This window comes from Halichoeres trimaculatus, unplaced genomic scaffold, assembly GCF_033239565.1.
Source record: "Halichoeres trimaculatus isolate MK-OKI-2021-1 unplaced genomic scaffold, fHalTri1.1 fHalTri1_scaffold_3, whole genome shotgun sequence".
Classification (NCBI taxonomy): domain Eukaryota; kingdom Metazoa; phylum Chordata; class Actinopteri; order Labriformes; family Labridae; genus Halichoeres; species Halichoeres trimaculatus.
The window spans coordinates 37,335,683-37,351,174 of NW_027437181.1; the positions used below are offsets into that span (position 1 = coordinate 37,335,683).

Here is a 15,492-nt window from a genome sequence, read left to right on the forward strand (position 1 = left end):
CAATTTTGTCCGGGGGTTCCATGGTGGCCCCATGTAGACAAGCCCAGATGGGCTCAAGGTGGGCCTTACATGGGCCCTAGCTAAAACCCACACGGGAAACCTAGGTTTCACCCATCTGGGGCCCACACTAGCTGGGCCCTATAAGGGCTGATTTTGGGTCCCTTATGGGTACCATTAGGGACCCAAAATCAGCCCACATGGGGCTGATTTTGGTTGCCCATTATTATTTTGATTACAAATTTATATTTTACACTCGTGCCATGCAGTTATTGTAATACTAGGTATAAGAACAAAGAGACCACTAAATACAGTTACCTTTTTTTATTAGTACTTTTCCAGCAAAACTGTAACATACTTTGCCAAACTTACAGCTCCTTTGAAAGAGAAGTTTCTGAAAAAAATCACTCATTTTCCACATCAAATAAGTCTGAAGCCTGAAGTCCTTGTTGTGGTGTTGCTTGTTGGGTCTGACGGGCCTGTCTATTACCTCCCCGGTCCCTAGCCCCAATGAGCCACTTGGCAACAGCCTTCTCTGCATCTTTACGGGTGATTTGACTGGTCATGGCGTTTTTCTTTAAGGCTCCTGCAAAAAACAAGCATAACAGCCACTTAATTCATGTGACAACACAACTCTTGGCCAGGACTGCAAAAGCAACTAGAGGCACATCTTAAATAATTTAGCTTAATTCTAATTCATCAAAGATTTACAGGACCTATACCTAATTTGACAATGGTGCAGGGTCACTAAAATTTTAAATTTGATTTTTTTTGTGGTCCACACAATCCCTGACTTTCATAATGAATTCCTAACATGCAAATTCTTCACAGGGATTAAAATCCTGTTTCACAGCTTGTAGGAGGAAAAACTGTTTTAAAAAAAAAACAAACACCAAACACCCCCTCCCTGCTCTTCTGCCGGTTTTCTATGCATTCAGACAGGGCCACAATTTACCTGACCAAAAACACAAATAAACGGACTCCAACCGAAAAAATCTGATATCGGTCTGCGTTCACACTTTATATAGAGAATTTTCAGCGCGTTAATTTCACACAAAAACACTGCTAAATAAGGCTCTAGTTCTCATCTTGTCGTAAAACAGCGCTACCTCCGCTGCAGAGCCACAGCTGGCTACGAGGCGCTCGCCGCTTAGTGTATCAGTCCGCACGCACGGCGTGCCAAATATAAAAAAACGCAGGTAGTCTGCCAGGATGAATTATGCAATAACAAAGTAAAGATGAGTGATTATGAGAGCGAAGACCACCTGCCGTTCACTTTGCAAGCAAAGTAAAGCGTGAATGCAGACCGATTTCAGATTTTTTCTGTGGGAGTCTGTTTATTTGTGTTTCTGGTCAAGTAAAATATGGCCCCGTCTGAGTGCAGGGGAAACCGGCAGAGGAGCAGGGAGGAGGTGTTTGGTGCGTGCGCCCTGGGCTTCTGCTGCACAAAAACACTACTGTAGGGGTCATTTCAGCCCTAAACCTTGTGATAGGACCCAACTTGTTCCATCCCAGAGTATCACTTTGAGGCATTTATTGCAGCGTTTCTGTCCTACTGACCCTCATGAGGGAATGCAAGAGATTTCTCTCCAGTCCTCAGCAATATTAAAAACATGCACAAAGTGGTGTGCTTGGACTTATAGGGGTGTGGCAAAGACTCACCAGACAAACCAATATAATAAAATATTTTCCATTTTTTCTACATTGTTTGTTTCAATGGGGCAAAAAGTATAAAGCCAAAATTAAATATTGGGAACTGACCAAATACTTTTTCCCCCACTGTATGACTTTAATATTTTAAATTGAATTACTTAATCAACTAACATTTCCACAATATTCAATTTTTTTGAGACAAACCTGTGGGTGCCTTTACAGTCTAACCAACACATTTATAACATTAGGATATTGTGACGCCTTTATTCACATGCACTTACCATATATGACTTCAAACAGCTTTAAGACCTTGAACTCTCTCTTCCCGTTTCGGCCCACAAAGTTGTACTGCCTGGATAAGCCATGGTCTAGGAGGAAGCTCATCATCCTTCTCGTGGCCTCGTCTACAGTTGCTCCCCCGATATCAGCCACAGCTGCCACCTGAGATAAAACAAATGCAATACAAAGCAAATGTATCTATTATGCTGGAGTAAACCACTCAAGAATACTGGGAAGTTTTAGATAAAATTCACTGCACGTACCAGTTTAGACATGAAGTCAGCGTCTCCCAAATTTTCTTCCATTCTTTTCACATCATTAATTGTCTTTAGGGGGAAACCCTCTGGGATATAAGGTGTGGTGCTAATCTTGCCACTCACAAGCGTTTGTAAGATTCTCCCGTGGATCTTCTGCATTTCTTTTATCTCCTCAAGGAGTGTTAAGATGCGTATAAACATGTTGTCTCTAATTTGTGTTCGTGGACTTTCTGGTGACATGGTGGCATGGTGACTGGCACTGGGACCTCTCCGATAACAATGAGGTGGTGGAGGTGAAGACCCGATGGCTGGTGGAGGCAGTTTAGATGATGAGCTCAGGACGGCTGAAGGTGATGGAGGTGTATGAACAGATCTGAGGGTGGATGGAGGTGGTGGCGGTGTCGGCACAGGTCTGCAGATGGGTGGAGGCGGTGGAGGGGATGATCTGAGGGTGGACTGAGGTGTAGGTCTGATTGGGATGCTGGATTGGTCGTCGTCATCCTCATCCTCACTGGACATAACCACTGGCCTTAACGAACACAATAAAATCAATTAAAGCGTTTTAAAAACAGCGGGTTAAAAAAAAAAAATACACACACATTTTGGTTTCGAATGATGTTTCACTCTTCATCCGACACGAAAGCTCTTCGGATGAGGAGTGAAATGTCTGAGACCTTCACTTTAAGAGTACAGATGACATCACTAAAAGTTCTGCCTCAGACATCCATTCTTTCATTTTATTTTATAATATTTTCAACAACCTCACCTCCTTCTGCGCTTTCCTCTTCCCATGTTTTCTTCAGACTCGGTTGGAACATCACTGTGTTCTTCATACTGGACTAATTTTGTGCGGGCAACTTCATAAGTCGCTGTAAGAGACGGGCAAATGAGTGGCTATTAGTTTAATCGGGAGAAAATTTGAATTAATTAACAATAATGTCAAATACTATCATAATTCTTACCAGCCTTTCTCTTTACAGTCAATTTGTGTATCTCCCAGTCAGTTTGAGGGTCCTTTTGCTCTATGATTGCCTTTGTTAAGTTAATCCCTGATGGTGGCCAGTAGCATTCGTCCTCCTCAGGCCCAATGAACCATTTGGTTGCTATCACTGCCAATCCTTGATTTTCGAACTCAACAATTGCGAATGGCAACATGCTTAAAGAAAAACAAATACATAAAATATATACATTTATAATAAGATATATACAATTCTGAACATTCATATTCAAAAACAAACAATATGAGACAAAACAACAACAAAAAAATAGCTCACTGGGCTAGTGCAGGAGCGGCAATGCCACGTATCCAGTCTTGAAAGGCAGCAAAACCATTTTTGTTTTTAACTCCTCTACAGGTAACAGCTGAAAGTGCTCAGATAAATTGAAAACAAAAAGAATACCAAGGCGTGGTGAGTCCATTGGATAGGTGAAAAAAGATTTGGTAGTTTCAAAGAAATTACACAGGACTTTAACAGTTCCAGAATGTGACAAAATGTTTCGCACAACAAAAACCCTTCCCTTTACAGAAAAACAATTATCGCCATGAGAGGAGGTGATCAGTGTCTGTCCATCATTGTAATGTTTGTATTGTTCCCATGTTGCAAATGAATTAATAAGTGGCCCAGAAAAGTGGAGCTGTTTGAGTGGGTTTAAAACAGTCAGGGTCTTTTGGCTTGCCATTTCCTGCTTCTCGTGGATCCGCCTGACGAGTTGTTGGACAGGGTTTTGAGGCCGACGGACAAGTTTTTTCAATTTACCCAAAAATGTCTCAAAGGGAAAAGCTGACACGTTATCCAAAGGGCCGAATTTTCGTGCATCTTGAGCTAGGTGGATCAAAGAATGTATGTTGTAACTGACAAATTCAGCTCCATAAATTGAAGCAAAATCTGTTACAAAGAGTTTCAAAATCTCCTCCGCATAGTCACAATTGTCAGGACAACATAAGGCAGGGCTCAGAAGAATTCTCATAGCTGCAGATAGAAGTAGAAAGTTTCTGTACATTCTACTGGGTATATTATTAAGAAGAACAACAGGGCCTGTGTAAAGTAAAAACTGTCGAAGCTCTGTAGCTTTCCATGTGCTGAATTCAAACAGAGACCGTGGTTTTCTAGCAAAATTGCTAGGTAAATACTGCCTGATAGAAACCATATATGCTGACATTGCAACAAAAAACTTCATAGACTGCCTGCATTTCAACGGCCCCTTCAACCAAAGAAATATTAACTTTCGCATTGCCCCCAAGCACACAAGGTGCATATAATCTAACACAAAACTGGTAACTAAACCTATACCCAGATCAGTTAAGGGTGAGGGTGACAGTTGGTGCTCTTGATAGCCTTGTCTAGCAAACTGCTCATCTGTCCTGAGCTCTGCAGAAATTTCAGGATAAAACATCTTCCTATTCATGTGCTGACCTTTTTGAGTGCACCTCTCACATCCATGATAGCCTGTATGACCTTTAGTGCACTTGATAAAGGCACGTGCAGGTGCATCACAAATAAAAGCATCAAGTAAAGCTACCTTGAAATGTAAACCATTGTACACAATACCACTCTGAGATACTGCTTTTAAATCTACAATGAATTCTTGTAAATATTCTTGCACATTTGCAGGTTTTGATGCACCTGAGTACACACCGATTACAAACACATTACACCTTGGAATTTCCTTAATCATACCCAGAATAGGCCACAGACTCATACTAGAGCTACGGAATAACGGCAATCCATCAATGTTAATTCGAAGTGTGAGGGTATCAATCACATTTGCCAAATGTCCAAAAGATGTAAGTTCAGCAATGAGAGCATTTTTGATTCCAAAATGGTAGTAGGATCCCCCAGCTACATTGACCACATTGCAAGATCTGTCAGTGGACATAAGAGTTCTGGCATCCAGTGGGATATCAAGTCCCCTCTTCCTTAAAATTTTAAGAAGTGCAGACAGTGCTGTTTGTGGTATGTTGAACTCCGCAGCCCACTCTGCAAGTCCACATGAATCACTATTATTGTCCAAGTCAGAACATTCATCTCCACTCAAATCACAGTCACTGTCACAACTTGGCATTTCACCTTCCACCCAGTTTTCAGAATCCAAACCATCAAATGAAGAAACACAGTCGGAAAAAAAACAAGAGGAATTTTCATCTTCTAAATATTGTGATGAATTCTCCTGACAATTCTCGTCATTAGCATCAGAGATAGTGTCCATGGCATCTTTCCATTCAGAATCGTCTGACAAATCATCCAGTGGAAATTCCTTTTCAGAAGTATGTGCCAACAAGTCATCCGTCAAAGACTCCTTTTCAATGAGACGCAAATGTTCCTCTACTTTTGCTGATATTTTCCTCCTTTTGGTTCTTTCTGAACACTCCATTATTTCTAAAAAAAGAAAAAACAACAAAAAAACAAAAAAGAATTTAAGGTTTCAGCAATGACTATACTAGGATCAGGAATGACAAATTCTAGATTACTACTGTAAATGTTTAGCTTGTTGAAGCAGGTTTTAAAGTGGCTAAATTTACCAACTAGTATTCTGCTCGTAATCTTTTAAAGTGGTCTCTGCACTACAGGTGCTGGTCATATAATTAGAATATCATAAAAAACGTGATGAGTTCAATAAGTTTTTGTCTGTTATAATCATTAATATTAAAATAAACACTTGAAATATGTCAGTCTGGATCAGAAAACTTGTGATACAAAAAAAAACGTTTTGGCATAATTTCAATAATAAGCTGGGAAGTTTTGAGGGAATATCTGTAAATTAATTTTTCACCCTATATATTTATAATATATCTTTCCATAGGGTTAAACTGGGTACAAACATGGTGATAATACACAAAACCTCCCATTAATGCAATCCTATCATTTATTTTCTACATTGAGGCTGGTATATCATTAACAACAAAAAAAAAGATAAATAATTTTTTTTTAAAATACTGCCATTTTACATCAGATGGTACCTACCGGCCAACTGGCTCATGGACAAAAGTTGTGTTCATTTATTTTAGTTTATCAAAGAGGAAATGCCTAAAGTCCTGTATGAGCTGATTGAAACAGCCACAAGTGCACTCAACAACAGCATAAAACACTCCCACTCTTTCTTGGTTGTTACTGGACTTAACATAACTGAATCCATTTTACAAACAACCCACAGCTAACTGACTATCAGACGCTCTATTTCTCACACAACATGTGTCTGATCCAGTTCATCCATTCATTGCTTCTCATTCACTTCTGCATGACACCTATGTACAGTTGCAGCAAGCACCCAACAGCTTTTACGTCTGTTCATTGCAAACTTACATCGCGACACAAAACGGCTCATTTTAAAAACAAGCAAAGAAAGCTGGACCCTTAAACAGCAGAAAACGTGACTCTTACAATTAACTGCACAAGACGTTTCTCTATCAGCATTTTGGCTCGCTGCTATTAAGCTAAAATAATTCCAAAAAAAGCCTCTGAATGTATCGTTGCGGTGTTGTGGCCATACCTGTTTTGTTTTTGCTGTGGAGGCGGAGAGAGCATGCAGCGGCGTGGAGCAAGCCTGGGACGCAGGAGGGGAGGGGCAGACGCCGGTGTGGCTTTTGAACAGAGAAGAGGAGAGAAAGTGGTTCGTGTGTGCCGCAAATAATACAATAAAATAATGAACTAATAAAATATAATATACACCAATATTACAGGAACGGTTAATTTATTAGATTCAACACAAATATGGATATTTAGCTTAAAAGCACAGGAAATGACACATGGTGACAGTAAAGCCCCTTAAAAATATTATAAAACGTATCGCTACTAGTCGATAACATTTTGCTGGTTTTCACAAGGACTTATAGTGTTTGTATTATAACTATAAATGCAACAAGTGCCAACGTAAAATGCCACAGGTCCGCATTGGCGGGATAATTTTAATATAGTTTAATATTTGTCTGTTTGACTACCTTTCTAGGTGCACAGCCTATTCCGTTTAAAATTAAGTCAACCACAAAAAAAAATCTGAAAATATGTTTCATATTTACTTAAAGATGGGAGTCTTGTGCTCAACATCAAGGTTTTTACCAAAGCTAACTACAGCTAGCACTAGTGTTAGCTTACATTCGCGAAAAGCTGACTAGTCCTGTCCGCTCAAAAAAACAAAACACTTTTAACATCATGTGGTAGAAAAAACTACAGATTATCACCACGGTGGATATAAGCTTATTCTCTTCGTGATTAAGTTGATTCTTACCTGAAGATGAGCGTATCCGTTTCCAAGTAGCAAACCTGCAGCAAACTGTAAAGGCAGCAAACTGTGAAGGCGGCGAACTCTGAAGGCGGCAAACTGTGAAGGCGGTAAACTGTTGCTGGGCAGACGAACTTTTTTTTTTTTTTTTTTTTTTTTGCTCGAAGGGGGTGGAGTTTTCCCATAAAGTTTTCTTGAGGGAAAGCAGTGCGGTGCTCTCTTCAAGGTTTGAATATAGAGTTTATGTATGAGTTTGTTTGCAATTTTTAAAAGTATTATAAGAAAAAAAATGCATTACAAACCGTACTTTTAAGCATATTGCCCTAACCTTCATATAAAAGTGGGCCCAGGTCAGTCATTACTGTTAAAATTCATCCATGCCTGACACAATCAATTTTGAACATTTTTGAATGGAGTCCATATGGAGCCCACTTTTTGCCCATGCTTAGTTTAGCCCATCTACTGCCCACCTACCGCCCAACAACAATGCCCAGCTGGAGCCCACTTTTTGCCCATGCTTAGTTTAGCCCATCTACTGCCCACCTACTGCCCAACAACGATGCCCAGCTGGAGCCCACTTTTTGCCCATGCTTAGTTTAGCCCATCTACTGCCCACCTACTGCCCAACAACGATGCCCAGCTGGAGCCCACTTTTTGCCCATGCTTAGTTTAGCCCATCTACTGCCCAACAACAATGCCCAGCTGGAGCCCACTTTTTGCCCATGCTTAGTTTAGCCCATCTACTGCCCACCTACTGCCCAACAACAATGCCCAGCTGGAGCCCACTTTTTGCCCAAGCTTAGTTTAGCCCACCTACTGCCCATGTGGGGCCCAACAACAAAGCCCACTCTAAGCCCAACCTTAGTTTTGCCCATCTACTTCTCGCCTATTGCCCTTGTGGGGCCCAACAACAAAGCCCACTCTAAGCCCATGCCCACCCAAACCCCAACTAGCCCAATCAAGGCCCATATGGGCCCCAACTGTACGTGTTTGCTGGGTGGCCTAAACAGTTACAAACAGGGTATTGATCCTGTGTTATATCGATTTGATGATGGTTGTGGTTAGTATTTTGTCTTTCTAATTCAAATCAAACCCTTTTAGGCCCTAATTTATTAATTTAACTCGTTTCTAAACCATCCTCAGTGACCGTTTTCACCTCGTCTTTTCTCTCTCATTAAACTCTGCTGATATGAAGTTTTGGAAGAGTTTGTGCTGCTGCAGCGTCCAATCAGAGAGTGAGATCCCATAAAGGGGCGTGTCTGTCAGTGAAAAGACTTCCGCGTAGGCCTCTCTGGTGTCTCCTCAACCATCGCTCCTACGATCTTTCCCCTCCCTCCTCTCTCCTCACAAATATCGCTTTGGGGCGCCGTTCAACATGGCACCTCAGAAAAGACCTCCGGTGCCGCGGAAGAGAGAGGAGACTACCGTATGGATTCACCCATAGTTAATCCATACAGCAGCAAGAAGTCCCTCCCAATCTCAGATGGGATTGGCTCCCTGATCTGTTGACCGCTTTTTTTCGACCTCTATGGTTGGATAACACCCATTTCCGATTCATCGGATTGGACGAGGTCTGTTGCGTCATTCTTTTCAATTGTAATTGGTTTCATATTTCCAACCATGACAGAAATGACCAAGTGAGGAGAAAGTAAATATCAGACTGACTGAGAGCAACAAGCGAAAAATGGACATTTGGCAAAAATATGTGACCTAATCAGCTGGAGCATGACAGGCTGGCTCTAAGACGTCATATGTTTGGACATCAGATCTGTGATGTAGACTTTCAGTTTGTGTTGCTCTCTGGATGACCCAGGCTGTCAGAAATCACAAACCCAAATTTTCCTTTTAACATCGTGTTTGACAAGCTATTAGGTCAAGTTGATCATCTAAACTTTTTTGTGTGACCAAATTTATTGCAAGTAAATAAATAAATAAACAAATAAATAAGAAATAGATTAATGAATAAATAAGCAACCTGAAATCCCGCAAAGAGATCACACCGGTCGCCGAACAGTGTGCGAGACGTTAGGCATGGTTTGGAAATGTCAATGAAATAGAGTCTACAATACAACATCCGGGGGGATTTCAAAATAAAACAGTTAATAGCGAGCAAACGGCCTGTGCCCGTTTCATTTAGTGTTTTTCGGACATTCCTTGATTTTTTTTTTTTTTTTTATTAAAAGGTGGCCCTGAAATGCAACATTTGTTTTGTCTATTTATCTTTTATTATTAACGGAAGTATGGTGCATAGGAAAAAGCAGAAATCCCTCAACTTTTTTAATCTGTCAAAATGTCTTTAGTCCTCGCATGACATCGATAAAACAAGATATGACAATTGAATTCATTACAGCCTAATAAATAAATAAATAAATAGATAAATAATGTTTATCCATCCCCAGGATCAAATTGAAGGTCATATAATACAAGCAAAAAACAAGTAGATATCGAAAATTGAAGATTAGCATTTAAAGATAAAAGGAAAAAAGGTTAGTGTAAAGACAGCACAATGGCAACGTTGGTGCAGGAAGAAAAATTCAAGTCATAAAATAGTATAAATATGGTCAACAATCAAACTAAGAAGGGCAAAATAAAATATAATGTAATATTTTGTAATGTATCAGTAGTGACTGCACATTGAATTTGTTTATTGTTTTTTAGCCATTCAATACTATTGTAAACAATAAAAACATGTGCATAATTAAGTTAAAAGAAGTCTATCCATAGTTTCACTCCTAAAAGAAGAAAATAGAAAAGACAGACCGACGGCTGCAGACATCTGTTTTACAAAAAGACTTTGAACTTTTGTCTCTTTTTTAAAATATAGTATTTAATGTTATTAAGAAGTCAAAGTCCATTGTTTTGCAGTAATTAATACTATTCATTCATTCATTCATTCATTCATTCATTCATTCATTCATTCATCCAAGACTTCATAACAGGCTGCTTCAGCATTTTGCATTAAGGAGTTCAAGCTTTTCCACAAAGCATTTAACCATTCTCACATGTGACTTCAGTCATTCAGCATCTCTATCCCTCTGCATTAGCAGCACAGTGTCTTCAGAAATTCTTATTCTAGTTTGGGTTTATTACCTGTTGTAAAATTAGTTAGGGCATTGCTTTATATTTCAACCAATGTAAGGTTTTCCATTTTAAGGGTTAATAGAAATAATTAGTTTTAGTGTCACTCTTGTGATTGACAGGCGACAAGTCCTGGGTTTACCCTGCCAACATTTTCCCCTGTTGTGTGGGCCTCCTGGAGCCCACGGCGCCCTTAGCATATGCTTAGATTGATAGATAATTAGATAACAACCTCTGGTCTCCACCTTTGCTGACGCGTTGCAATGGGGGAACGGCACACACAATGCGGTGTCTGAATACTTCTGTCAGTGATTCATTCGTCAAACTTTGTTCAAGGATAGTATGCAGTGCTCATATAAAACGAAAACAATCGAGATGTTGGTCTGTACACAAAAGCCGACTTTTATTTTGTAGACAGTGAAACTTCCTGCAGCTGCCCCACGTTTAGCCCACTTCACAGAGGCGCTGAGTCTCATGGCAGATCAACGACCAGCCCTGAAAGTAAGAGCAGGCGGAAAAGTACGCGGAGCCCTGTGTCACTGTGGATCTGATCCTGCTCCTGGGTGCTCTTTACACCGGATAACTCATGATTTTGGGAAGATCGGGGAGTTCCAGGGTGACTTGTGCTGCTCCGGTCCTGTAACTTTACTGAATCCAGCCAAGCAGCCGCTCGGCTCCGACCACACCCTCCCCGCTTCCTCATACTGCAGCGGGAGCGCGCAGCACGACTTTGAATCCTCGGGAATAACGGCCCCGTTTTCGGCTACATTTGGGATTTCATGCTCCCGGAAGCTGGATAGACATGTGAGTCAAATGTCCGAAGACTTTTCACTGCTCATGGATCTAAAAAGCAAGTTTGGACAGAGGATATGCGGGGTATCACATTCTCTGGTCCCGTGTCAAGACGCCTAGAGGAGGAGGTGGAGGACGGAGCGAAGGACGATGCATATGGAGTCAAAGCAACTGCAACCGCTAGCTTCTAACCCAGGGCTGTGTTTGAAAAAGAAGAGGTTGAAAGTGGACAGGAGAGTTCGTGCTGTTGGAAAGTCTGGCTTTTGGTCTCTAACTTTGGACGACTCATGAAACGATGGTGCTGAAGGGGAACACCAGTCTTCCCGCTGTCCAGGAGAGCTACCCGGGTGGTGCCTCGGTTCTGCCTAGTATGATGAGCACACCTAGCCGGTCACAGTCTTTGGAAACGAGTCGGACAAGACATCGGTTCTGCTTCAGGCAACTTACCCTGACGAGAGTGGACATAAAATGACACCATATTGATTAATATATATCTTTTAAAGAGACTGAAATATAGATCAAGCTAATATTGAGGTGATGTTTCCGCTCCTTAAAGACCAAAACAAAAGAAATCTAGTGTTGAAACTGCAAGGTGGGTTAGCAGATGTGATGAATTAGGGATGTGATCATGTTTTTATAGAAAATTACCTTCTGACATCCATTAACAACAGCTCTCAGTCCGCACTTTGCTTCCCACAAGGCACTGCAGTTTGTTATCTAAAATCACCACCTGTGAATTCTTAGGATAAACCCCAAAACAGGGACTGGGTGAAACTTATGTATGTAACAGGCATTCAAGGTAAAAAAAAAAAAAAAAGTATCATCTTGTGCTGAGAAGGGAAAATGTAGCTTAGCAGTGTGCCCTAAAGCTAAGCCTGTTATTCTAACAAAATAAAATGATCCGGCTGTGATTCACAAAACATAACGCAATAACTGAGTATTGCTTTTTCTACTTGTTTACATTTAGAGTTTGCGTTATGTGTGTCAACATTTAATGTACAGATGATCACCAATACTCAGAAGGGACTTAAGGAAGACTGTTTGGCCAGTTGATTTTCTAGATTTTTGTGAAAGCACTCAGTAAGGGTTATTTTGGAAACAATATGATGCAATGTGCAGCAGCAGAAAACTGTAACAATTGAACTGAATACTGAATACTCCCCCCACCCTACCCCACGTCCCTTATTATGGCAAGTGGCGGTTCTGATAAATCTGCTAGTGAGGGATCACCCAGCACACCCAGTGGCAGTTTGCAGCAAAGGAAGCGCCTCTCCTCCATCTGTGACAATTGTAAAAGCAAGATGCAGCTGGTAGCCGATCTCCTCCTCTTGTCTAGCGAGACCAGGCCAGTCATGACGTCTGAAGGGGTGGCCGTGGCAGACACCTTTGACCAGTGCCGAGACACGGTCATAGCCAGGACTAAAGAGCTCTCCATCCTGACACACGACATCCAGAGCCAGCTTAACATGGGCCGCTTCACAGAGGTGGGAGACCGTCTCTTAGAGATGGCTGACCTGGTGGTGTCTTTAACCGAGTGCTCAGCTCATGCTGCTTACCTAGCAGCAGTGGAGACCCCTGGTTCTCAGCCCTGCCTGCCAGGTCTGGTAGACCGCTACAAAGTGACCCGATGTCGGCATGAAGTGGAGCAGAGCTGCGGTGTCCTCCGAGTCACGCCCCTTCCAGACCTCAGCCCCCAGCTCCTCCTTGAGCTGTCTCAGAACATCTCTATCAACCTCAAGAACCTGACAGACATTTCTTCTCTGGCAAGCGAGAGGTCCAGAGATCGCTTTGCTAAAGAGCAGTTTAAACTGAGCGTCAAGAGCATGAGCACCAGCGGCACAGCCTTTCTTGCATGCGTCAAGGAGGTGAAAACCCAGCCCAGTGAACTGACCAGAAACCGCTGCGTTCTCTTCGGTGCCGCTCTTGTTCAGGCTGTGAGTGCCCTAGTTGGGTTTGCCACAGAGCCTTCTTTCCTGGGGAGGGCTGCAAGTATCTCCAATGAAGGGAAGGGGGTACAGACTGCAGTGTTAGGGGGGGCCATGAGTGTGGTTTCAGCCTGTGTTCTCCTCACTCAGGGCCTACGAGACGTCGCACAGCATCCTGAGAGCAGCTCCAAAATGGCAGACTACCGTGAGCGGCTGCGTAATTCGGCGTGTGCGGTGTCAGACGGCTGCACACTGCTCACTCAGGCACTCAGAGAACGCTCCTCTCCAAGGACTCTGCCGCCAGTCAACTCTCATTCTGTGAATTAGTTTAGGAAGAGGTAGAATGATCTGCAGTCCCTGGTCCTGTCCTGACCTACCAAAGAGAATCACCTGGGTTTTCTCTACTCATCAGGTTTATGTCAGAGAAACATCAAATGGGAGCTGTCTGTGTTTCTGTATAAGGATGCAGGGGGGACTCAAAACAACCTCCACAAGGTTTGATGTCGCGCTGGATGCGAGTCAGAATGTGTTAGAAGTGAACCACTGCATCTCTCTGGACCCAGCTGGGGTTCAGCTGACAGACAGCAGCCGTCACACCTGATAAGTTTACCTCAGTTTTTCCCTCTGGTGAAAACAGCAGCCTCGATGATGGTGGATGTAGCCTTGTGTGTGTGTGAACCTATGGTTGGCTGGCTTATTCCATCACATGTGCTTGTGAGATTAGACAGAGTGGTCTTCTTTGTTGTGCGCACGTGTGTGCGTGTGTGTGAATTCCTAATTTTTAAAAGCTGCTGTGAGTGTGTGCCATAGGTTTTACACTATTTACCAGACTTCCCATAGTATTTTAAAGTGTTTGAGTATGCATGTAAATGAGTATTTATTTCAACTATTAAAGATGATGTTTCTGACATACTTTGGATGTGGAAATGTGTTGTGTCCAACAGTTAAATATGGACCATATCTGGAGGTATCTGTTCATGCTGATGACTTCATGCTTGTATTCACCTTACTAGTCTAGAATCATTAATCCTACCAGTTTAAAAGCAGATTTGAAAAGGACATGTCAAAAATTTACATTTTTAATCTTCCCATAAACCTATCAAAAAATGTATCTCAAGAAGCTGATGTTTTAAGCTTAATTTGTCATGAATCACTAAACATATCACAGTACATAGATGTTACTCATTGACTACAATAGATGATAATTCTAAAAAAAAACAAAAAAAAAACATGAGTTGTATCTCAGCTGTAGTACTGAAGTGACAAAAGAATTAAAGCTAAAATAAATCTTATTCCTTGCTGCTGCTCCAGTAACCTACACTGGGATATCACTGAACCCTCAGCTTCTACAGTAATTTGTTGTAACATAGCAGATCTCATGTGCCTTTGTGACTGATCTGACTGACTTACTGTTCTTTGTGACTTTATCAGATGCTTTTTTAAAAAAACATCTGCAGGCACACCTCTGTCAGTTTTTTTTCCACAACCTAGGCGTTATGTTACATTATTTAAATAAAAAAAATGTTCTAAGTTGTACATAAGAGGAGTGTTGTGACACTTTTTAAAGATGTGTTACAATCCACCCTACCCCTGTCAGCCAGTGTTTAGCTAGCTGAATTAGCATAGTGGATTGAAATTAGCATGGGAAAAAACACATCATATTTAGCCTGAGAACTTATTCTGATATGAATCAAATGGTTTTATCTGGAATAGTATAAATACTAAATAAAATAAAGCCTTAGTCAAAAAATACACTTTCTTACCTCAAAAATGTTTATTTTTTTTTTTTTTTTTTAATTTTGATAGAATCTGCAAGCACCTGTTTCCAACCCTGACAGTCGCCATGTGTGATCAGGTTCAAAATGGGTCAACACTGAAATGATCATATGACTCCTATCTTATCCCTGATTGGTGGAATTGGTGGCATTACAACTCTTCCTATGTTACAGCCATACCCATCCTCCCCTATTTACCTTAGTGGACATGTATCATTAAGCAACAGTTCATCTGTAGTTAATTTTACATTTAAATATTTGGTCATTTGGTCAATCCTGTGGTTCTAAATCAAGTTACTTTTTAACATTTAAAAATAGATCAACTACATAATTGTTGTTTTGCCCTTGTAGAGTTTAGAACACTAAATGAATCTGGTCTGAGATGGAGCTGCTAATATCATGTGAACATGTGAAATAAATATGTAAATATATAAGACAAAAAGTACAGTTATCACAAACTTACTTCACTGCCAAACCCAGGGTTTGCAGGCAACGAACCCCAACATGTTACTTACATGT

General features: G+C 41.2%; 2 protein-coding genes across 2 annotated transcripts; one reads left to right on the forward strand and one right to left on the reverse strand.

Annotated features, from left to right (window-relative positions):
* On the reverse strand, positions 1 to 7,518 carry LOC141788211 (uncharacterized). The gene is made up of 7 exons (XM_074667085.1): positions 7,410 to 7,518; positions 6,675 to 6,765; positions 3,149 to 3,342; positions 2,953 to 3,055; positions 2,193 to 2,715; positions 1,932 to 2,091; positions 1 to 583 (listed from the first exon to the last, which is right to left on the reverse strand). Exons 2-7 carry the CDS (start codon positions 6,707 to 6,709, stop codon positions 402 to 404), a joined length of 1,197 nt encoding a protein of 398 aa, XP_074523186.1. The 5' UTR covers positions 6,710 to 6,765; positions 7,410 to 7,518; the 3' UTR covers positions 1 to 401.
* A 3,356-nt stretch (positions 7,519 to 10,874) lies between these two features.
* On the forward strand, positions 10,875 to 14,090 carry tlnrd1 (talin rod domain containing 1). The gene has a single exon (XM_074667286.1). The coding sequence runs from the start codon at positions 12,461 to 12,463 to the stop codon at positions 13,523 to 13,525; it is 1,065 nt and encodes a 354-aa protein (XP_074523387.1). The 5' UTR covers positions 10,875 to 12,460; the 3' UTR covers positions 13,526 to 14,090.
* Positions 14,091 to 15,492: the final 1,402 nt, after the last annotated feature.